This window comes from Streptopelia decaocto (assembly GCF_964273445.1).
Source record: "Streptopelia decaocto genome assembly, chromosome: 2".
Taxonomy (NCBI): Eukaryota; Metazoa; Chordata; class Aves; order Columbiformes; family Columbidae; genus Streptopelia; species Streptopelia decaocto.
Genome location: NC_138655.1, coordinates 89,223,206 through 89,248,049, shown reverse-complemented (window position 1 = coordinate 89,248,049; position 24,844 = coordinate 89,223,206). Strand labels below are relative to the sequence as shown.

General features: G+C 42.1%; 1 protein-coding gene across 3 annotated transcripts in view; it reads left to right on the top strand.

Moving 5' to 3' along the window:
* Positions 1-24,844, top strand: part of SLC22A23 (solute carrier family 22 member 23) — a 118,579-nt gene that overhangs the window by 9,752 nt on the left and 83,983 nt on the right. For all 3 annotated transcript variants that reach the window (XM_082044817.1, XM_082044816.1, XM_082044818.1), the window contains exons 2-3: positions 8,508-8,611; positions 14,334-14,488. In XM_082044817.1, the coding sequence (XP_081900943.1) occupies positions 8,508-8,611; positions 14,334-14,488 (259 nt within the window). The remainder of the gene's footprint in view (positions 1-8,507; positions 8,612-14,333; positions 14,489-24,844) is intronic.

Below are 24,844 nucleotides of genomic sequence, written 5' to 3'. Positions count from 1 at the left end.
AGTAAGTTAGGTTTTGTCATGTCAGCTCTCTTAATTCCGTGCATATGCAGTATGTTTTACACACATGTGGTTTTGGTAGCCTCAAAAATACTGGTCTTCAAAGTGTTAACTTGTTTTTGATAATCAGATGATAATGAATGTTAATCTTTAACTAAAATGTTGGGGTTTTTTTACATACGACTTCTATTTACAGTGCTTAGACCTATTCTAAATACGAATTTGAAAACTAGTTTAACTTTTTACTTAGTTTGGTTGTGAAGTCAGTCCCAGCAGCCTGTACCTTGTTCAGAATAAAGGTGGTTGTCAGTTGAAAACTGAGAGATGGCACTCAAACCATGTTTTTGTGTGTGTGTCAGTCCTAGTGACGTGTGTTTTTGCTCCTGGTCTTTTCATGCAGCTGAAGGGAGGCAAACAGCTACAGGTCTTATAGCAAAGAATGAGTTTAATTTTCAAGTCAGTTTTGTGGCAGTGGCTCCTAATGGTGCCAGAATATGTATCAAAAAGATGCTTAATTGCAGGATAGAGATGTAAAAGAGAGATAGAAATATCCTGATCATGTTCTCTGGAAAATTATGAATATAGGGGTTCATGAAAGCTGCAAGCAAGATTTTGTATCTCCCAACTCTTTGATGTTAGATGACACTGTGGAGTTGGAAAAGGTGGAGCAGATAGCATCAGCTGAGAAACAAGTTAGTTGACTAATCTGGGGAGGGTAAAGGCTGGAGAAGATCAAAATGTCTCAGAATAAAGGGAACTTGGACTGCTGAAAATAAAAGTAGTGATAGTGAAGTGGGTGGTATATGAATGCTATTAAAATTGATTTAATCATGTTGAGTATTCAGAAGACTGTCATATGATTAACAAATCATATTTTAATTGTTAGCATATTAGTGATGATTATTTACTTAGCAAACTTCCCTCTTTACTCTCCCAGTGGGGTAAAGAAAGAGACCTGTGGTGAGAGCAAAGTTGAGAACGGAAGAGATAATTGTTCCTGAATAAACCAGGAAGTTGAAGGATAGAGGAAACTTTTCCAGTTTTGGGTTGTTTCAGGTGGCATCCCATTATCTTGATACTCTGCTGACATGCTCGGTGGATAGCTTGGAGGGTCGTCTTTTGCCTCTGGCATAGACTAAGAAATAATTTAGCGCAGAGCATTCGATTTAAAGTCTTTTCCAGGTTAGTTTACTGGCTCTGATATGAAGTTGATTTGTGTTCTTTTGCATATTTGAAATTTTGGGATTGTTTTGTGATTGCGGTGTTGCTTGAGCCATCTCACCATGCTGGGGAGATAGCTCTTAGAGAGAAGCCATGACTGAAAGATGTTAGATATGACCCAGGGCACGCAGATGTGTGTGGTGCAGCTCAGCTGGCAGCCTGGAGCTGCTTCTGTGAGTGCAGGCAGGAGCTTCTACAGTAACGCTGCTGCTGTCGGCATCACCTTTCTGCTGCTGGCAGGGCGAACAGAGACACACGTATATTGGGTGCAAGTGGGACAGCATCCCCACACAGGGCATAATGAGGACAGCCTGGCTACCTGGAGGTAATTAATATAAGAGGCAGTGTATCTCTGCTTCTCTGCTTGCAAGCAGCTTGACACAACCTGTGCCTCAGGTGTCACATCTTCATGACAGAGTTGAAGCTTGCAAGCCAGGAGGAAGTCCCGTTTCATGTGTCAGTGTTCACATGGTGATATGTGACAGTGTGGCACTGAGCCTGTGTGCTTTATTTTTAAGGCTGAAACACAAGACTTAAAAAAATATACACTTCAAAAAATTAATGTGGAAATTTTGCAGCTAAGTCACGCATATCAGAAAATGCAGTTTTGAAGGATGTATTTCAGAAACCATCAGGGAAAATTGGGAAGTCTGTGGTTGTGCAGTCCTGTACTGTTTGTGGGGATGGAAACTGTTTTCATAGGTACATGAAACTTCTTTAATGCAATGCTGCATGATCTAATTATATCTTTCTTGGAAGACTGCTAAGCACGTGTCCTCTGGCTCACACGCTCTCTTCTTTCGTTCTCCCCACTCCCCTCTGTCTCCATATTCCCAAAGCCTTTGGCTTTGTGGTGGTAGTCAGTAGTAGTTTATTTTCTTTATTTTTCAAATAGCACTTTGCACAGGTGGTCAGTCATGTCTGTAGTTAAAGCAAACTGACAACTTCTGTGTATATGACCTTGTGTTCATTGTTCACAAGTGAGTTTCCTGGGCTGCAGCTTTCCCTACCAGCTGTCTGGTGTGGTCATAAATGGTTTACTGGTTACCAAGGAGCTTTTTGCTCACTAGAAATTTGTTTTAGAATGACTTATCTTTAAGAGGTCCTAAGCACTCAGGCACTGGTTGAAGATTTTCAGCAAAAGCATCCACTTATGATAAAGCTGAAGAAAGTTAGAGGCTCTCAGTACTTGGAGGTCTCGCATCATACAGAGAGGAAGGATCTCCAAAGTCAGGTGCTGCCTGTGTCGTGGATTGAGGCATTCCAGTGTAAGTGCTGTAGGCTTCTTTGAGTGGCTGTTCAAAGAAAACTAACAACAAAACCTCTTGATAGCAGGCTTGTTGTTTTTTTTATTTTGTTCTTTTTAATGACTTTTCTTTTTTCCAGGTAGCTCCAGTTGTGTCCAATAAAAACATAAGGAAAGATATACTTTGGACATGTTTGGTTCTGATTGTAGCTGGCCAAAGAGGAAATAATTCAGTGTTGTACCTTCTTCTCAAGTCTTCCAGAATTATTTGGTTTATTTTTTTACTCTTAATATTTCCATTTTGAAATGCGACCTTCTGGATGCTTCCACCCCACTGGTTGTACTGGTGGTCAAAAAATACAAGATGTTCTCAAGAACACTTTATCGACACTTAAAATACAGATCAGGGAGTGCTTTGCCCAGCTGTGATCTCAAAAGAGAGGCATCCTTACTCTGAACCTTGAAGGTTAAATAGTTTAAATGCTCTGTTGTTGCTATGGCTGAGAGGGAGATACAGAAACACCTGTGGCAGTAAAACCACCTCAGCTTCAAGTGTTGCAATTGGACTGGCACATCCCTCTGGGAGGCTTCTCCTGCAGTCTCTTCAGTGTGGTTTAACTGTACAGTTATTTTCTATAGCGTTGAGCATCATACCATTACCTGGAACTTGTACAGTTTCTTTAACATTAAAAATGCAGCCAGAGTGTCGTCTTTGGTTGGGGGATGAGGAGGAGAGGAGAGAAGCATTGTCCTATAGCAGCCTGGAGACAAATCTTGGTACAGTGGTCTCTGGTGGCTGTAACTATGAGTACTACTTGGATAGTTTAGTACTGGGAAAAGGCATTAGGGGTAGGTATATCATGGTAGAAGTACTGACTATTTTGCTTTGCTTTCTTTGTGTGTGTATGTGTTTGGTCTGCTGACTTGGAGCTTTCCCTCCAGGAATAAGTACCTGGAGACTGGTTTGGTTTTTGCTACATATATTGTGTGAAAAGTATAACTTTATTTTTTTAATTATCTTATTATTTTTAAAAACAACTTCGTGGTTTGTGGGGTTTTTTTTTTAACTCTCTAAGAATCTGAAGGCATCAAAAATTTAAACTCTCTCTAAATTAGGTATTTATATAGAAGATGGATTCTAGTGCTGTGCAGCAAAAATTGACAGACTTGGGTTATAAAAAGATGAAACAGGAAGGAGAGGAACAAAGAAAGATGAGACCCAACACACACAGACCTCAGTGACAAATGACAGATTCTTATTTTCATTTACTGGTCTTCAAATCACCATCTAATGCTCAGAGGAGCTTGTGGCTTTTCCCCAGAAGGCATTTGGGGCTGCCGTGGCACATGTGATATATATAGAGGCTGGAAATCTCACAGTGGGACCTTTTCTCTGGGGATTGAGAGGCCACGTATGGTGTGTGGCCTCAGGACAGAGCCTGTGAAGCCAACACAGCAGCTGGGTGCTGCCTGACTAGGGAAGGACCAAGGGTGCAGCTTCATGCCTGGCTTAGGGTCTTCCAGGTTGTGTGGGACCCTCTGGTCTTCTCATGCTGAAACCAACAGAGACAACAGTCAGAGCAGAGCTATAATCCACCTGCAGACTCTTTGGGGAAGGGTCTCTGTGCTTTCAGCAGTGATCTGGGCTTCGGTCATTAGAAACGGACTGCGAACAAATGAGGGGCCAGCAGGAGGAGAGGGTGTACATGTCCAGCTCCCCTTCTGTGGGATGTTTTGTGCCAGGCTCTAGGCAAGCATTGAACCAGAGCATCTCTCCTCTTGTCTCTTTGCTCTTTTAAGGGACAGAAAGGTCTGCCTTGCACTTTTCTGAGCAATCAAGGTGAAGGTAGAACAAACCAAATCCTTGGTAGGCATCTTATGACCTTTTACAGCAGGTATTCAGTGTGCTTAGATGCCACAGACAGCATGACAGCCTCTGGAGGATGGCAGGAGCCCTTAATTGAGACAGCTTGTGTTTCTAGCAATAAACTAGAAGTGGACTTCACATTTGCAACTTTTATAACTTCAGTGCAAATTCTGACTCAATGCATGAGCCCCGTCCAGATTTTCACCCCTTGTAAAGAAGTTACAGGATGATTACTTTTTGGGTGTTACCTTTTTCCAGATATCTTCCCAAGCATTTCGTGTTTCAAATAGTCCTCCATCTTGGTGTGAAGCATAGTGACTCACAGCATGGGTGGTGACTCATCGATATCAATTAAACATCAGGATCTCAAAGGTGTGACTCCTTAAGCTTTCACAAAAAAGTGCTGTCACAACACAAAAAAAACCCCTACTTCCAATATATTGCACATCTGCATATGTACCAAATTCTGCACATTGCTGTACTGCTATGAAAAAAAGCTTTTTTCTTTCAATCTTCCCTTTCCACTGGCATGTTTTATGTACAGTTATTTTTGTTTCAGCATAACAATACAGTCCTATCGGTTTAGCAAGTCGCTTTATTAGATCTCTTGCATTAGGAGGGTGGATGGAGGACAGGGAGAGACAAAACCCAGGAACACAAAGAGAAATTCCAGAGAACACTGTAAATCTAGCAGCATCCTTCATTCAGGCTGGGTGCTGCTGATTCCCAGGGTGGACACCAGGGGATTCAGCCACAGCAGTTACAGGATTTAATGGTCTCCTGGCTTGTAACAGATTAATCTACCTTTTGTAAGAGGCAGTAGAGGATTACTGTCTAGTCTCTAGCCAAAACAATCTCCCAGTGCAGATTTACTTGGAGTGCTGCTTGAACTGTCATCAGCATGGCCCAGCCCCGTGTTTTGTTCTGCAGAGACTTGGAAACTTGTCACTCCTTTCTCTGTAGGAGCAAATCTGAGTGTTGTGTTTGCAGAATGAAACTATCAGCACTTAGAGCAGGACCTGCCATGGCTCGAGGTACAGCCATGCCATGTGGGCATATGTCAAATATGCTTTGCTTTGCTGAGCCCAGGTGTGTGTAAGGAGAGAGGCAGCCTTGCTGCTGTATAATGGTTCCTACTTTATTTCTAGCTCTTCAAAGCTGAGGCTGCAGTTCTCTGCCTTTGGATTTTCCGTGGGGAAGGGAAGGGCAGCACAGGTCTCTGGCAAAATTCCTACACTTCCAGCATGATGAAGCCTTGCTGGTTTGCTCTGCTACTGTGTTAAGATGGGTGGGGATGATATGCTACCTATTAAATATGTATTTTGTCCTATTAATGTCATCTTCACCTGAGGTGGCTTTTGATTGCCACATCCATTTTTCTTTTGTGCCCTCTCCTTATCTTATTCTGCTGTTGCTTCATGAGTTGAATGCCCTGGTGGCACCCACCAGTGTCCTGATGAATTTATTTTGGATGACTGCTTCACAGCAACACCTCTCTGGTTTGTGACAGCTGCCAGAGGACAAACCAGGGTATGCTTGAGCTCTGAGTACTGAGCAAGTAATCTGGGGTCATGACAGATTCTCTGGAAGTTTGTGCTAAAGCAACTGTTGAAATATTTCACCATTTCCCTATTTATGAGTTCTGGGAGTTTTGGAGAGCGAGAGATTTGGGGAAGGTCAGGGGCTGCCTGTGTCTGTCAGCACCCATGCTAGGCTGGCCTTGTGGGCTTGGGGGACCAGCTCTGGTTTATGCTGGCCTTCAGAGCGAATGCTTAACCGAGGGCAGGAAAGGGCCACATGCAGGGTTTGCAAGGAAATACATGTTTTTATTTTCAGAGCAGCTGGAGAGTTGGGCAATAGCCATAAAAACAAACAAATGATGACTCGCAGATAAGTTATCAAAAGGAGTGGGTGTGTTTTAGGCACTACTGAAGGACATGCTGATAGATTGACTTTGCTTCTGCTTTTAAACTCTTACTCTGTGTGCCAAAGTGGTTCGACATCTGTTGTCGTGTCCTGAAACTTCACAACAGCCCTTCATGATATTTTGGCTCTTCCAACCATGAACCTTTACCTATGTGTAATCTGGAGCTGCATGTTCTCTGCCTGGGGCTTGTACAAGGGCTGGCTCTCTTTGACTAGCAGCAGTGAGCTGTGAAAGTGCAAAGGCATGAGGATAGCTACTTTTTCCTTTTGTACTTGGATGACATCACTGTCCATCTGATAGCAATAAAATTAAAAATTAACAACTTGTAGAGGTTGTTTTTTCAAAAGTGTTCTTGTATAAATATGACTTTATAAATTTAATTTGTTCCCTACAGACAAAAATGATCTCTCGTTTTTGAGCAGCATATACACCTTCTGGATTGTGAAAATAAATCCAGAGCATTTGAAAGCCTGCCTGGAGCTCAGATGTACCTCCTGAATTTCGTTTTGGTTGTGGCTTGTCGGGGCAGATGTTCTTCTTTGCTAACTGGAGATTGGTTCTATAATTACAAATATTAGGAATTGCATTTCCCCCACTTGATAAATACTTCTAAAGAGTCAACATATTTGGAGAGCAGTTCTCAATTACTTGCTGAGCTGTTTGCTGCAAGTAATTCATAGCAATTTGGTGGAAAAAGTACTTGCTCATGCTACTTTGTTTTGGTTCTTTAGTGGCTTCAGTCTGTAGGTTGGAGGATCAGAAATGTATGTCCCAACTTCTACAAGTCAGCACAGTAAGGAACTCAGAAATACATTTAACCTAAAACAAAAAGCCTGAGTCTGAAAGCTGGCATGTCTCTTTTGGCCACAGAAGTGCTATTCTTCTTGGTGAGATGGTATATTGTAGGGAGGACAACTCCTGTGATGTTGAACCAGAGGGCTGAGTCAGAGCTAGCCTTATTTGTGCTACATGTCATGGAAATGCTTAAAAGTACAGTGCATTTAACTGAACTCTTTTGACGGAAGCTTTCTTTTGAAGTTGCACCTGATGTTTAAAAATAAATTGCATACTTCTACTTTGGTTTTGGCCATGAAACTTAAGTTACTGGTGTCAGAAGGGCTGCTACTATTACATTACACATGAACAGCCATTTATTCTGCAAAGTTTCAGTTCTGGAGTATCTGCCTCTCCAAAGTTAGCTGTACTTATTTTACATGAAATGTGCATGGTTCCCATTACCATCAATATTTGAACACTTCACAAACCACAAACGAACATATCTTCCTACATTTATTCAAGGGTATAATAGTACTATCCACACTTTACACATAAGAGAGATTAAGTCTGAGGGCAATGAGGATGCTGGGCTGAAGCCAGGAATGCCGCCTGAGTCTCCTGAGGGTCCATCTAATGCCTTAGAGGCAAATGTCTTGGAGTTTAGGGAAGCCTTACTAGAAACCTGGCTGTTCCCATCTTTCTTGTGGGAATAAGGCAGTGCCCTAATGGCAGGGTGCCTGAAATGGTCCATTTGCTCTTCTGAAAGGGTAATTTCAGTATCTGGGATAGCTTTAGTGTGGAGGTTCAGCCCCTCTCTGATCTCTGAGCTGTGAAATGTCACTGTGGGAGCTGCTATCCCATGGGGTTGTGTGGCTGCACTGGGCTGTCTGACTCCAGGCCAGGCCTGATGAGTGATGCTGTTAGTCTTCCTTTTCCACCACCTGGGCAAGGGACATGCTGTCCTGAAAGCAAAGGACTCTTGATGCTTTGTCCATGGGAGCTTGGAGCTAAGGGACATCAGGGGTCTGTGGCAAAGCAGCTGCTTTTCCCTGTGTTTCTGCACAGCCCAGAGGAGGTCAATAGGCGAACTGGCTCTTAAATTGGCAGGCTTGCTGCTGGTGGGCTTCGTGGGACTCTGGTAGTAGATGTCTGAGGCTGCTATGATGGGATGCTCAGCTACATCAGTACTGCCAATGTCTGAGCTCATGTGGCCTTGAGACGGGGGGACTTAAGTTTTGGATATTGTAATTTTGTAATTAAGAGCCTGATAAAACTCACTGAAGAAAACAAGTCTTTAATTTGCTTCTTGGGATCTGGGTTTTAAGTTGAGGGGGAAAGCTCTTCTCTGCCACTTCCATGCACACTCACGCTAGGACTGAAGTTTGAAAGCTCTACACCAACATTAGTATGTTTAAATGCATCTGAGAATAACTGTTTTATTTCATTTTATCTGTCTTTTTTTTGTCTTCCAGTGGGATCTTGTTTGTGATTCTGCCTGGAAAGTCCACATTGCTAGATTCTCCCTGCTGGTAGGATTAATCTTTGGCCACTTAATAACAGGATGTATAGCTGACTGGTAAGTGAAAAATCTTTTAATGCAATGTAACTATAGATAAGCAACAATAAAATATTAACTGTTGTTTCGATTTTCTTCTGCTTTATATTCATGAAGAACCTTCACATAATGATTTTTCAGGTTCTGAAAGAAGCGTGATGAATAAATAGTTTAAAACTGTGTGCTAATGTCTTGAACTGAGTAATTTATATTAAGGTAAATAACATGAAAATAAGCTATTTGATAATAGACTTAGGTATTTCCTGCTGACACAATTTATTACAGCTGTAATGCTAGTGCAGAATTAATTATTTTCTAATTATGTAACTGAAGCCTTTGGTTTAGGGTTTTCTTTATTTTTCTAAACCAAGAGATAGAGCCAAAAGAAATTGGAAACCACGTTGATTTGACTGAATACAAGAGTAGTGTAATGTCAGCTTTGTGCTTACACAGTATCTTTCGGGGGGGGGGTTAGAAGGCTGTTTTTTGCAAACGTTTCCATTGTTCTATTTTTAAAGTTCTTGTTAAGCAAACATTTCAATGCAGTGTTAAGGAATCACTGACGTGCTGTTAATATTGGGGTATTAAGTTCAAAAGCATAGAGTGCAATTCCTTACGTTGCAGTGGTGAAGACATTATTGGAAAACCCGGTTAATCTGGGAGTTCAGCTTTTATTTAAAAGTGGGTCTGATAGTGCAAAAGAGGGAGAAAAAAATTTAAAGGCATGACTCAAGTTATTCCAATGGAAACGCAACATCTGAAACAATAGCTCTGCAATGCTGTCCCAGTAATTTCAGTGGCTTCCAGCTCAGTTGCCAATGTTGGTGCTTTAAATGGCCCCAAGTTAACTCTTTTGCCATTCATTAAAAGAGGAAAGGAAGAAGAAGGGTTGCCTACTAGGGAAAACTTAAAAAGCCTCAGCAACTCACCAGTCAGTTGGGAGAGAAAAGGCCCCCTGAAGCTGTGCAGTAATTTGGCTTAAACATTTATGGCAAAATTGTGTCTTAATTCTTGAATAGTTGCTAAAAGTTTTTAGGCAAGTGAGAAATCATGACTTTTCAGTGAAGTATGGAACATGTGTCATGAAATACACTTGAATTTTATTAAAATACTAAAGTAAAACAGGGCTCTGACATACATGTAGAAAGTATATTGGGGAAATAAATGATCTTACTTGGTTTGCCTAAAAAGGAATCAGTGTGGAGAAAGCAGACTTATTCCCAAGTTAGGGAAATGCTGCTGTAATTGACAAATAAGTCACAAATAAGTGAACAGCTTATTGCCCAGGGCACTAGCTCCAAGAGAGACACGCAGTATGCAGATTTAATAGTTCTCTGCCACCAAAAGAGGGAGCATCTTGCTCTTCCGTGCATTTCTGTCCCCAGTGTGTACTTTGTGCTGCCACATGCACTTGTTGGACCCCTCTGCAAGCTGTTTAGCTGAGCTAATATAGCATAAAATTACCCTGATACAAAAAGTAGGTTTGGTTTGGTTTTTGTGAGCTTCAGAGACATTAAGGAGAATCTGTTTTCCAGCTGTGCTGCAAAGGAGAAGTGTAACTTGGTGGCTGGAGGGACAAGTGGAGCCCTTTGCTGTTTTGTGGATGACCAGACAGGATGTGGTTTGCTGCCACCAAAGCCAGTCCTTGTGTTCCTCTTCATTCTCCATTCTTGCCATCTGATGGAACTGACCCAGCAGGAGTTCTTTGCTGGATAGTCTTTCTGTTCGTAGCACTTGGGGTTGGTAAAAGAAGGCTGAAGTGGGATTTACTTAGCTATTTAATCACAACTTGAGTTTCTTCTAAAAAAGATGTCAGTCCCAAGCAAGAGCAGGGAAGATTAAACAGAATAATATATAAAAGCACTACAAAACTTCAAAATCTCTTTTCACTTATATTCCACTGTCCAGTTTAGATAATTAGAAGACGCTTTGGATTTTTTTGTACTCTTAGGGTTCGGGGCTTTGCTTTCCCTTTTTGAAAGAAAGCTTTTAAAGCTGTACGTGGCAAAGGCGTAGAGTGTATTAAGGTCATTTGCTAAGTAAATGAGTGGTCTACATTCAAAATACAGTAGGTGTGCATGCTTGGATACCTCTGAGTGGGTAGCTCTATGTGGAATATCTATAGGTCTGTAAACACATTTGGCTGGGTGTAGACTGACTCTGTCCAGTGCCTGGATAAGTCACTTGTTCAACAGATAGAGCATTGCTGGTGGTTTTTCAAGCTCTGGACAGAGGCTGTTGGGGTCTCTGTGGAAGGTTTCCTTCTGGAGCAGGTGGAATTGGTGTTCATGTAGTGTTGAGACACTAGGTCTCTGCTTCTGCCCAGCACTGACCCTGCTTTGTACCTACTCAGGTGCTTTATAGAGCCTTTGTGCCAGTTCAAGTCCCAAAATCACAAAGAACAGCATGGGAAGAGCTATTTGATCGGCAGCAAGAGCAAAGCTTAGTCAGGGTGGCAGGATACATGCGTAGGAGCATGGGAAGAGCAGATCTTGCTCTCAAAGCCTTTCACTTTCCCCCTGTGGTACAACTCTGACTACGTTAGGAGTATCTTTTTGATGCATCTGCATATCACACTGTGTGGATTGCAGATTCTTCAAAAGCCTGAGGCTGTTTTTATCCCTAGTTATTTACCTGTGCAGGCAGCATTTAGCATTTGATCTAGATAATAGTATGTGGTGTATGCTGAGACTTGTGTGGCACAGAAATCTCTCTCTGGAATAGTTTGGATGGCAATAGATAGCATCCCAGGGCTGTATTACTAGGTAGCTTTTGTATGGTTTAATTTCTCACAAGCATTTCCATGTACTGTTAGTCAGATAACTCTGTGTACATATAAGAGGCTTTTTTGAGACTCGTAAGACATCCTGTCAAAATGCTCCTGGATCACCAAGTATACGGCTGATGACGGCCCTGGAGTTTTGATTTTTGAGGAGTGTGCTGTGTGCCTTGGTGAGGAAGGAAAACTAGTTTTGTGACTGGGAGGAGCTGTTGCTGATGCCTCTTACCAGAGGGCTTACTTGGCCTCAGCTCGCTTTCACAGGCCCAGGAGGGTCTTGGATTCCTGATTCTTCCTTAGCAGCAACCATTCATTTACATAACTTACATAAGGCTGGGAGAAATATTATGTCCTAATGGTGGATAACCTCAAAGAGAGTGGGAGAAGGGGAAGAAGGGAACTGAGGTAGGCTAAGCATGAGGTCATTTTAATCAACATCAGGGAATGGCACGTCAGGCTTGTGATAAAAATTAAGTTCCTAATTCTGAGTGTTTGTGTAATGACTTTCATCTACAAAACACTTCCACAAATACTAATTAATATGAATTGCAGCTTGGTCATTATGAAAATAGGGCTGAAAAAGTCTACACAGATCACTGATAACACAAAGGTCATAGTTTTTTCTGTATTCATGGTTCCGTATGAAGTACTTCTCCTCCCTGCCCAAGTGCTTTGTGTTCCATAAATATAAAATCTGAAGCACGCACAGCAGTAACTGCCCCAGTGTCCAGTGTGTTCCCAATACATTGCATATCACTGAAGCAGTGATTGTGTCTTTTCACCATGAGCTCCACAGCTGCCCATCTTCCAGTGAGCTGGGTTTGTGTGCTGGTTGAAATCAGTCTGATTTGGCCTTACTGTCTTCGGCTTACATGTTGTTATTTTCTGTTTTAAAAATATTGAATGGCTAATGCCAACAAGTTAAATCTCTGAGGTGCCCCACAAGTGATGCTACAGCTGAAAAAAAATAGTAAACCTGTCCTCATGCAAGGAGCCTTGACTTCACATTCTTAGGTGTTACTTTGAAAGAGCATGAATGATGATATTTTCTCAAAATCATGGTTCTTTACCTGGTGTGCACACAATTGAGCCGAATTTAGCACATAGAGACGAGTTATTGTTTATGACAGAGTTGCGCAAGTCTGGCTGCTGGAATAAAGCCAGCACACCAGAAAGAAAAGTAACAGCGGTTAGATACAAAATCTAATCACTACATTCACACTCTAAAGAGCCTATTGGTTGCGTTTCATTTTAGCATATAACGAGCAACGCTCGGCTAAAGGACACTTTATCCAATATTCTCGAGGTACGTGTTGAAACAAGACTCAACTAATTATGCAGGCTTCAAAGTGTCTAAAGCTGCAAGGTCAGTGGTCTGTGTAGTTTCTGACTAGGTGTTTTGCAAGTCACTCTTGCTAGAGGAGCCGACTGACCTAAAACTGAAAGGATTTACATATCTTTAGGTTAGCAATTGCCAATAGGATTAATCCCTTTTAATAATGACTACAGTGACACACATACTGGTGCATTCTTCCAGTTCCCAAAAATGTAAAAAAATATAATGATATCTCTCCTTTTCAGCCCTTAACCCTATATTTTATAGATCTCCTTCCATTTTAAGTAAAGCAAAATTGAAAGTTGTAATTTTGAATGCATATATGTAACATACTTCATAGCTACTGCTAACAATCTGCTGAAATAATCAAATAGAAGCACTTCAGCATGTGAAAGTGGACTAAGTTGTGAGATTTAAATGTTCTTTATTGTGCTGACATTCAACCTGATGGGTGGCTTGCAGCTGCCAGACTGCTTTGAATGGGTCTGTGAAATCTGCCTACAAAAAGCAAGTTCATATATTCTTTGTCAAAGTGGCATATGGAGCTGACTAAAAGCAATCCTCAGTTCCCCTGGAAAACTTGTGGGAGTTGACAAGCTGAAAATTTTTGGAAATCTCCACATAATGATCCAATTCTTGCTTAAAAATAGCCATGTTTTCTGGTATTTCGTATAGTTCTCCTTGCACGGAAAGGAGGGGGAAGGGAAATTATAAACACTAAGCATATGAGTAAGAGATGTTCCTTTGACATAAAAGAGCCAAAATCTGCAGTGAGTGCCCTTACTTTTGGTGGTAGCTTAATTTTTCCTCCTCATTGGCACTTCACCAAGACACACACAACTACAGATTGCAGCTGCAAAGCGGGGCAGCAAATCCCTGCACCCACATTGCCAGTGATCGTTTTTGGAGTTGTTCCTTCCTCACCCTCCAGTCAGGCTGGTGTTGCAGGTCTCTGCAGCTGCTGTGGGGATACAAGGTGGAGAGACTTGGAGCTCACAGTTTTCCTGTGAGGGTTACTATTGGCTCTCTAAGCCTCAGTGAAGTGACATGAGTCCTGTTTTGTGCTTAGTCCTTGTTTATTAGGCTTGCCCTTGTCAACGAGGCCAAGAAATGAGTTTTTTTGAGCCAGCTCCTCTTGCAGATGAGGCTGAAAAGCACTTATCTGTTGGGAAGAGAGGACCTCTGCAGTAAATTTTGTGGCTGTACGCTATAGAGAAATAATAATAATATAACATTCCATATAACATCATACACTCTCCAGTGTTACTACAGAAAGCCCTGAGAAGTTGCTTGTAGTCTCCAAGAGACTTGTTTATGGCCTTATGGTAGTTCCTAGATGTTTCCTTGTTCATCTTCAGTGTTTTGAAAATGATGGTTAAACCAAGCAGTAATACCATAAGCTGTCTCTGCTTAATCCCATCTGAAATGAATTCATCAATGCAAAGCTATCTTGAGGAATCTTGGGTTTTAGTAAGCAGAAAAAAGTGAGAAGAATGGAACAAGCATTTTAAATGGGTGGCAATATTTGAAGTCATTGCATAACTTGTTCCCCTCTCTGCCAGTTGTAATGATCTAGCGTTATGTCCTCCTGGCTTTTAACACAGTTTCTCCACACTTCTTATTTTTAGGGTTGGTCGACGGCCTGTGCTGCTCTTCTCTGTCATATTCATCTTGATATTTGGACTGACTGTGGCACTCTCAGTGAACGTGACCATGTTCAGCACACTCAGGTTTTTTGAGGGGTTTTGCCTGGCTGGAATAGTCCTCTCCCTATACGCACTGCGTGAGTATGCCTTCATCACCCATCCAAATGTGTCTTTATCAAGTACATGGTTTGCTGTTCTCTGGCTTCCTACTCTCATCCAAACAGATCAAACCAGAATCATATGGACTGAAAAAGCTTTAGCCTAAATTTTGGTAAGAAGGTAGGGATTTTGTAGCTGTCTCTAGGTTGCTATGGAGCAGTCTGTGAAGCTGTTTAGAGAGCTCATTTTTAGAGAGTTATAAGGTGGTTTGGGTTTGCTTGTTGTTATTTAAACCTGGAAGTCATCTGTGTCATAGCCATAATGTGTGGAGTGGATTTTACTTTGCAATATTGAGCCTCAGTAGGAGACTCCCCAGTTTTGCTTGCCTCAAGCAGGACGCATTCTGGCACTTTTTCAAAAATTCCTCTGTTACTTGCAGCAAGAGATCCTGTGTCCCTGAAAAATATGTGAGAAGAGCCTGAAGTACTTTTATAAAGAGATTTTTTTGTTGTTATTATTGTGGTGGTGGTGTTTTTGTCTGTTTGACTGGGATAAAAAAATAACCAAGAGAAACCTGAGAGAAAGCTCATAAGAAATGTCTACACACTCATATCTGGGGTGACTGTAGCCAGAACATTAGAAACTCCCTTTTGGAGGCCTTGCCTTCAGAGAGTACATGTGTAATACGTAATCTTTGTCCTTTGGACATGCTCTAGAGAGCTCTGCTGCTGTTTCCTTGGCTTTTTGTAATTATAAGGTAGTACTGCACCAGCTGAGTAAAGCAAAATTTCCCCTTCTTTATAATGGCTCTGGAAAAGTATTATCTAACCATATCCTGGAAGTTGCCGTACAGATCTCCATGGATTTTTATTTACTTCCTATCACACATGGTATCTAACCCATCAAGACTTAGCACACTATTGTTACTTTTCATGGAGTGTTTCGTAGTATTGAGTTCCACAGTTTTTGTTTTGTTTTTGGTCTGTGTCAAGAGGAAAGAAACCCAACTAGAGTGTACAAGAGTTTGTTTTGTATTGCAGTTTTTCATTATGGCTGATATGGTACCCAAAATACACTTCTTTTTTTTCTTCTCTTGCTTTTGGTCAGGTAAACTCTAGTGTGAGGTTTTTCACCAAAAAAAAACCCCACCAAAACTACCGCTGGAGTCATTACACTTTTATTGGGAAGTGTTTAATCTGTGTGGTTCCCCTGGGAGGGGCTTCAGCCATTACCAGTATGACATTCAGCTGGAAATTAGGTTTATTGGGATTTTTCCCAGCCCAGTGCAGTATGCTAGTTTTTCTTGGTTGGTGGGGCTTTTTAACTTTTAAGAGAGTCATTGCAACTGAAGATTTTCACGGGGAAATACCATCTAACTAAACATTTCATTATGGACCTTGTGAGATCAGAGCGAGAGAGTATCTGTGTCACCTTACACCAGAAAATAGCTGCCAACCAAGGCTTTAATTCAGCAAATGGGAGAACCTGGTTAGTTTGTGCTCTTCTTGACCCAGAGCAAGGATTCGAGTCTGATTTCCAGGTGCACACCCCCTATAATTCAAGTGTTTGCTATAACCACTGCTGTCTTGATTGACAATGCATTAATTGGGTAGGTGTTAGGAGAGATCTGGGTGAAATTAGTTGCAGCCTGAACATCAGTGTACTTCTGTGGAAGTAAGAAAATGTGAAAGATGCAGCACCTGCACCTCTGGTAAACCTTTTGACCTTCTGGCTGAGGAGGTGGGGGGAGTGGATTTTTCTGCATTAAATATTTTCCATTAAACAAAAAAAAAAAATTGTCATCTTGGTGTAGAGTAGTGGGAGAGGCCTAATCCCTAAAGTCTTAAGAGAGTGGGAAGAACAGGGTTTTTTTGTTTTGGGTTTTAGTATTCATAATCTGTTAGGCTTCCTCTCAATTTAAATTTATTCTTTTTCCCCTTCTGATAGAGTCCATAGCATGCTGTTGCACTCCTTTGTGCATTCATCTTTTGCTTCATAGCCCCTCTTCCCTTTCTCTTAATGGTCTTGATTTCTTCCCCTGGAGGTTTGTTGCCCCTGAATTCCCTGCTGGCTGCCCCAAGCAGAACAATACAAAGTGGAAAGTTTGCTCTGCAAGCCACAGTCATTAGCTGAGGTTTTCAAAGCTACTGCGCAGAAGCAGATTGTATAGGCTTGCATAGCCTGCAAAAGTAATTAGCCTGCCATAGGGATCCTTTTACACTGTGGTGAGCTTCCTAGTTGTGCTGAATTTATGGCCTGCCTAAGGGAAATGGTAAATAACAGTCCTGGGAGTGGGAAGAGCACTCAAGTGCTGTCTGTAACACGCAGAGCTGCCAATGTTCAGTTGCCCTCCCCATTCAGACTGCACTCTTCTTTATAGCCTAATGCGGTCTCCTACCTGTCTGCCCCGAGGTTCAAAGTGAGTCACGGGACAAGCCTTGTCATCTGTGGAGGGCCAGCCCTCAGCCCAAACCACCTGTGTTCCTCTGTAGGCTTTCCTCAGTGTTGTAGTGAGCTAGCTTCTTGTGGCATCCAAGTACAGCCTCGTGCCTGGAGCTGCTTGGGACTTGTCTAAAGAAACTGCTTTTGGATGTTGATTTGTTAAACTGAAAAGTTTTCCTGCAGCTGCTGTAGTTTTCTTTGAAAAAGATGCCTCAGGTGAAATTTCTAGTGAACCTTCAGGAAGAGACAGGCACTGTAAGGGTGATGGTGCTTGCTATGAAGGAGAGAAGCAGAGGAGAAATGAAGCTGGGTCTTTCTCCTGGATGCTCTGCGTCATTGCATCATCTAGGGGAATGGAAGGCAGTTAATCCTTTTCTACTGAGCAAACACATGCAGCTTTGAAAGGCTTTTGTTTTGTGCTGATGTAGAGGTAAGGAGCTTCTACCATCTTCCAGAAGTGGTTTCCTGCCCAGTACCAACCTTCAATGGGTTCCTGTGCTCCTGAGCAGCTGGTACACATGTTGGCTGGTGAGGCACCAGGAAGGTCCTCAGGAGGGTGAAAGTGACTCATGATGTGGCATGCTCAGCAGCCATCTGATGCCAAGAGCTGGAGATGCCTGCTGTGATATGCTAGTTAGGTGCACTGCTATGTTTGCTGAGCAGGCTTCTGTAGAAATGGGCTGTTCCTTGTTGGATGAGGGTGCTGGGAGCAGAGGCAAAAACTCGCAGAGAGAGAAAAAATGTGGAGAGGTGCTAAGGAGCACTGTGGCTGCAATGGTTAGAAGGGGATGTATGGCCTGCTCCGCAGTTAAATGTAGAAAAGAAGATAGTTTGAGGGACTGGAGAAGGACAACAGGTTGCTTACAAGAAAGCGGGGGATTTTTTTTTTTTCTTGAGTGTGCCTTTTTCTCAGTATTTGTTACTGAATGCACATCCAGGGGGGGAAGGATGGGCATCCTGCCTGTGCTGGCTCAGCATGGTTGGATGCACAGTGCTGTAGCGGGCTGCCCAGCTGGAGATGAAGAGCTTTGAATTTACCCATTGGGGTGGAAAGCCCTGCTGTTGCTCCTGTGAGGAGTTTGGTTCAGACAGGCCAAGAGGGAGGGAAAGAGGTGGAAGAACCCTTAGCAGGGACACGTGTGCCTGAGTAATGCCTCAGCCAGTGTGTGTGGACTCATACTGCAGGTGAGGTGTGCCACTCTTACTGCAAACAGCTCTGCTTGCTGGTTGCAGCTTGTGTGGGACAAAGTACACTTGGAAAATGCAGAAGTCACGAGAGAAAGCAAATCTGATTATCTCAAGGGTGGGGAGAGTGTTGCTTCTGGGTCACTTTAGTCTCACTGGGGCATTGCCTCAGCCATGACCCCAGGACAGCCTTTTCCTGCATGCTCATGCAGAAAGCCACATGCTACTGCTGACTCAGCATGGGTCTGTTCCTTAGTGCTTGCTTTCATGAGCTGGCCTGAGCTGATGCAAGAGCTTTCATGATGAGAGCAGGAGTTTCCCCTCCCTGTTCTTACCATCTCCTCTCATGTGCTGCTGCCTAAGCTGAGCTGGTGACAGCATCTGCCTGAGCCTTCTGCGGGGGAAGCCACCTACTTTCCTGCCAGAGAAGACCAAGTGTGCTCTAGTGATTGGGATGTGCCCTCTGGTCTTGTCCTCTCTTCCTTTGGGAGAACTTCTACTGAGCATTGTGTTCCTCGTGTTGCCTGAGCCTGGGGGATAGGGTGGGAGCATGACTCTGCACCATGCAGGACCAGTTAAATGCATGAAATGAAGCAACAGTTCCCTTCCAGCTAATCACATCTGATGCTGCTTCTGTCTCCTCCCCAATGTGTCTGCTTTAGACACTTTCTGGAGTTGAAGATAGGATGGTGGTATTCATTAAACTATTTAAGGGGAAGGAGGGCAGGGTAAGAGTTGCACTTTTCTGCCAAATGCTCCTGGCAGATTTACCTCCTATTAAAGTGCCATGTGCCATTGCTAATGACTGTACCTGAGCTCAGACAGTACAAGCCATGGGGCAGATTTGCACATGATTGCAGGCTGTTCAGCAGTTTCATGGGTGACTGAACTACACATTACACTGCAAAATTAGAAAGTCTAGACTTGAATGAACCAGTTAATAGGCCCTGGAAATAGCTTTGCTGAAAGGGAGACAACATCATCTCATGTTGGAGAAAGGAAGCAGGGATGCCCAGTAGTAGGATGAGTAGGTGGGTATTTTTTCTGTTACACATTTAGGAGAAAAAAGGTAGACACGCTGTTGGAAATCATAGGTTGTGTTTCAAAAGACTGAAGACGCTTGGCAATGGTTTCCAGACTGGTTAAGATGTCCAGCTGTGATGTATCTTTCTCAGTTATAGCTAGGTCAATCTAACCTGTTGCTCCTGTAAATTGCACAGGCACTGATCTGAGAGAGGATAGATGTGACTTCTTAAGATTTTTTTTATTTTTTTTTTTAAACATGTATCCTGGAAAGCTTAACCAGCGTGCTAGAAAGCTCACTCCAGGCTGAAGAATGAGCAAGTGCCAAAACAGAGCATGGAGGTCTCTGGGTTTTGGGCCGTAGTGATCTCAGAGTTGTAAAATAATTTTGCTTCCAGTCAAGTGTCAAGAGAAAGGGTGAGACATCTCTCTTTCCCCAAACCCCTTCCCCTACCACTTCCCTCCCTCCTAGAAGTGTATAGGCTGTGAGATCCTGGAGTATCCCAAGTTCAGAATTCTCGCCTCCCTTGGAATTTGAATTGTCTAAACAATATAATTGCTTAATTTTTATTTTCCATTTACCTCTCCTCATGATTCAGTAGCAAGCAAGGCCTCAGCTAGGTGAGGCACTAGAAAACAGGCTCTGAGGTTATTTTGTGTTATCTGAACTGGCTCAATAAAGAACTCTGCAACGCATTCCCAAATCGGAGGATGTGAAAAACATCTGACTGCTTTCCAGTGCATTAACATGTGCTTTAGCTCTGCAGTAACGTGCAGTTCTCTCTGCTGACAGGTCTGTGATAAGATCAAGGTTGTTAAGCCACCTACCTTCTGTTTATATAACCAGCCTTTCCTTGCTCCGAGTCACTTGATGCAGACCAAGTAGGAGTGATCACAGGGGGGTCGCTGGAACAGAAATCTTACTGGATCACCCTAAAGTGACCATTAATTGTTAAATGCCAAATCTTCATTTAAAGAGCAGCCACAGGCTGGAAACAGCACCACTGCATTTTTAGTAGCTTTGTGTGCAAACTGTTTTTAAAAAAAAAAAAAGAATAGAATGCAGTAGGAGCACTCCAGCTGCTCAAAGAAAAGGACGGTGCATGCCTTTTATCACATGCCTGAGGGCTCAATTTATGCAAGAGTGGAAAAGGTTATTGGAATTACAGTACTTTCCTTATAAGTATAAATCTTCCTTGTTCTACGTTGCTTCCTGCAGTACAAATTGTGACTCCTCATATAATATGTTGGCTTCTTTCTCCCTCAGTACCTCCTCTGAATTTCCTTCCCTTTTCCAATAGTCAGAGTGGATATGGGCTCTTCTAGGAACATGGTGTCTGCCATTAGGGCATGGGCCATCATCTTTATTTTAACCCCTGCGAACTGTGTTCTGGAGCAGAGGTCCCCTTGAAGCATTGCTAAGGTGTTGTCTTGAATCCTGGAAATCATTTGAGGCAGCTTGTTTGAAAATAATTTATACAAAGAATTAAAGTGTGCCAAAGGGGAATAAAAGCAGGCTCTTTCTAAAGCTCCTTGGGAGGTTAGAAGATGTTTGGTTAATGCAGAAATTGCAGCAGGATCTAATTTTAATCAGTTTTTTTCTATTTCAGTTGCTGAAAATCTTGTATGTTATCAATATGAAAAAAAGCCCAAGGAATTAATTTTATTTGAGGTACTTTTTGTATGACTGGTCAATTGGAATGCAATTAAGATGCAATACTGCAATTGTTATACTTGTGGTGATGACAATCAGATAAGATTAGAGTACACTTGCAATTTCCCCAGCTCAAAATACAGCTTGCATTTATCATTTAGAATGTCTGTTTTTTAATTGTTCCAAGCCAGCTCCAGCAGTTTGAGTATGCTCAGTATGCGAAATCTTACCTCCTGTCACACAAATACTTGCAACTGTAACTGTTCAGGATTGAAATTATGTTTTTCTGGATTTTTTTTTTTTTTTAACGTAAGCAATGTCGAATAGACTCGTAGGTCTGCTCAACCCTGTTGTGCTGCCTAGAGCTCACTAATAATGAAAGGAAATGAGAGGGGCTTCTCTGTTCTCCTTCCAAACTCCTGTGCATTATCTCAGCTGCTCACACAACCATGGCTTCAAACCATAAGGGAGTGTTTAAGATGAGTGTAGAGTTAAATCTAGAAAGTTACCTTGTTACCTTTTACTTGCTACTCTTTGACTCCTTTAAAGTGGTGTTAGAGCCCTACTGTAAAAGTAATGTGCATGTTCCCACTGCCTTTTTTTAAAAAAAATTATTATTATTATTTTTATTTTTTTAATTTTATGGTAAGACAGCAGCTAAATGGCTTTTCCTCGCTATGTAGATCCAAGCTAGTGTTCAGTGTTGTGGAGGGCTGCTTGTAGCAAAAGCTTCACATAACGCATGTGTACACATCTGTGCAAGCCTTGTCCAATGTGATCGATGCTGCTATCAGGACGTGGGTGGTCTGTATCTCTCAGAGTCCTTCAGCCCTTCAGCAGGTCTCAGTAGTGCTGCCAAGGAGTCCTCCTGGCAGGAGAGTGTTCCACCGCAGTTGTCAGGTCTGCTCATTCTCACCAGTATATTAAAGCCTTCCCACTATGCCATGCCCAGTGCCTGAGATCCAGCTTCTCTCATTATTTTGGATAGGAAATGGTTATGTACCGTGCAGTTACAAGAGTTTGATAGGGCAGCAATATTGTATCACTGGTTGATGTCTGATATTGTTGCAGGTTAATCCCATGCTGCCATGATGGTTTGGAGATAGTGGTGTGAACACCAGTAATGTCTTGGATTCTATCAGAAATAGTGTGCTTCCCTGTACTCAATACTGATGAGGCCCCACCTTGAATCCTGTGTTTGGTTTTCACAACAAGAGAGACATTGAGGTACTAGAGAGAGTGCAGAGAAAGGCAATGAAGCTGGGGAAGGGTCTGGAGCACAAGTCTGATGAGGAGCGGCTGAGGGAACTGGGGCTGTTTAGCCTGGAGAAAAGGAGGCTGAGGGGAGACCCAATTGCTGTCTACAACTACCTGAAAGGAGGCTGTAGTATGGAGGGTGTTGGTCTCTTCTCTCAAGTAGTAAGTGATAGAACAAGAGGAAATGGTGTCAAGTTGTGTCACTGGAGGTTTAGATTGGATATTAGGAAAGAATTCTTGACAGAAAGCATTGTCAGGCGTTGGAACAGGCTGCCCAGGGAAGCAGTGGAGTCACCATCACTGGAGGTGTTTAGATGCATGACCTGTAGACAAGGTTCTCAGGATGTGGTTTAGAGGTGGACTTGGTAATGTTAGGTTGACAGTTGGACTTGGTGATGTTAAAGGTCTTTTCAACCAAAACGATTCTGTGACTCTCTGACGTAAATTCTATACTGCTTAGCGTATTGCCTTATTGTTTTTTAGCTGTCCTGTTCCTCAGCTGTGTCTTTACACTTGGTGTAACTTGAACACTGGTAGAACTAGTGTTGGAAATAAGATGGGCATCAAGGAGCTCTGGAGTTCCCCTTAAAAGTAGTCAGCATACAGGGTTGAGGTTTTACTTCCTTTTCCTGCCTGTCCCTACAGGTTAGCTCATCAGGCAAATGCAAGTCAAATTATCATGGCAACAGGAGGTGCTTAGAGGACAAAGCATGTGTATGAGGAAGGTGGGTTTAGAACTTATGTGTAGTGACTTGAGTATTCAAGTCCAGCAACAGATGTCAGCACACAAATTCACATAAATATTTATGTGCCTTTCAAGAGGAACCATAATTTAACAAGACTCGCCAAATTTCCATCCCCAGTTAGGCGGACATAACTCCTGTTTTCTTGCTTACAAATAACATAACTCTGTGGGATTTTTACTAGTTCAAGTTAATTAAATTTCACTCAAAGCATGAAATTTGAAGGCAGCATTCATTGCAGTATTTCTACAAATGTGTATTACTTAGATACAATAACAAGTTCACTTTTGCTTTAATTCATTTTATTTTTTGCCTATCTACAGAATTTAATGATACATCCTGTACCAGTGCTCATATCACTCATTTTCCTTTTTTAAAGAAAACTGCCTGAAGTTGCATTGCAGATGAATTTGTTTATAAATCATATGCTGCAATTACTGATGGACCTAAAACTATTAGCTATGTTTTTTTCTTTTGAGAACATCTGGTCCCTTCTTAAATGAATTGTACATACACTTGCGTAGTTTTTGGAGATAAGTTGAGACATAAGTGCTTGTTAGTATCTTGAAAACTTGTTTGCTCACATTCTTTGAATTCTGGTTATGGTATGAATTGTGAGAGAAGTCGTCAGTTTACTGAAGTCTACTGAATGATGTGCAAATCTTTGCAAGCACTATTCCAGTTTTGCACATACGAGCTGTATGTCTGCTTTAGTCACCCATATATTCAGTAAGGAATCTTTCAACTATCTTCAATTCAGTCTTGGTAATAAAACAGGTAGCATTTTAGAGAAAAAGGGTGCTTGAAGAAGCCTCCATGGCTTGAAAACATGGCACTTCCTTAATGAATGCTGTCTGTGCTGAACTGTGCCTTTCTGGGTAATTTCCCCCGTTCCTGGATGCTGCAGAATCCCTCTCAAACTGGCTTGTGTTTGGAGGAATTCTGGCCAGACTAACTATTCTCGTGGCTTCTCCTTCCAGTTCTGTGTTCTATTCCTGTGGCAGAGATCACCCTTTTGTAGAGCAAACTATTAGTTCTTACACTGATGCTTCAGTCCTCTCCCATACAGTCAAGCATTAAAGTGCAAATACATCTCCATCAGTGGCTTACCTCACGTAGTCAATATATTAGGTTAAGGACATGCATTTCATTCTCCTGTTGTTTATTCTCTGAGGAAAATCTCTGGCAGAAGCAGCAGTGAAGCGCAATGGTTGCTTGTGCCTTGGCCAGCTGGAGCTGTGAGGAAGTGCCTTGGTGTGGTGGAAGAGGACAAGCTCTCTGTGCTGTGAGCTGTGATTAATAATTCTGTTAAAAATGCAGACTGAAAGATATGTGTGCCCCGATACTAAGGCATGGGGAAGTTCCCGTACGTACCATCTGTTATCCAAACACTTGAGACTAATTCTGTGGAGAAACGAGGAGGGCATTTTCTCCATGAAGCATTAAGTTCAATAGATATTTAAGCACACGGACCAGGGATCATTGTCTAAAATAAATAAATTAATGGATCCCTAGAGCTTTCTGCTTGATGTGAAACTGCTGTCCAAATAAATTAATTAATGAATCCCCAGAGTTTCCTGCTTGATGTGAAACTGCTGTCCAGAAGCAACAAAGTGCTGCTCTGTCAGCTCCTCTTTAAGGGCTTTCTCTAGTTCCAGTGTTGCTTCCACCCTGACTTCAGTCCTGTACTGGTAGGCAGTGTAGCTGTCTCCTGGGTAGAGCTGTTCTGCCTCGGAGCACTCACTTTACAGCTTTATAAGGTAAGTCAGAAGAAAGAAGAGTAACAAAAAAACATACAGGAACCAGAATCAATAATGTGGTGAGGCAAAAAGCAATATAAGGGAAGAAATGTTTTTCTTATTATAGTAAATAAAAATGGACTGAAGGCAGGGAAGAAAAACAAGAGCAACTTAAAAAGATTGTATAACAGTAGAAGTAGCTTATGTGGTGAAACTGCAACCAGCGTTCCTAAAAAAAAAAAAAAAAAAAAATCCCATTTTTGTTTTGCTTATAGCTTTGACTTTGAAATGGGGTTTTTACCTATATCTCGACTGACTTGTTTTTCAAGGTGCAAACCCAAATCTGTGTTT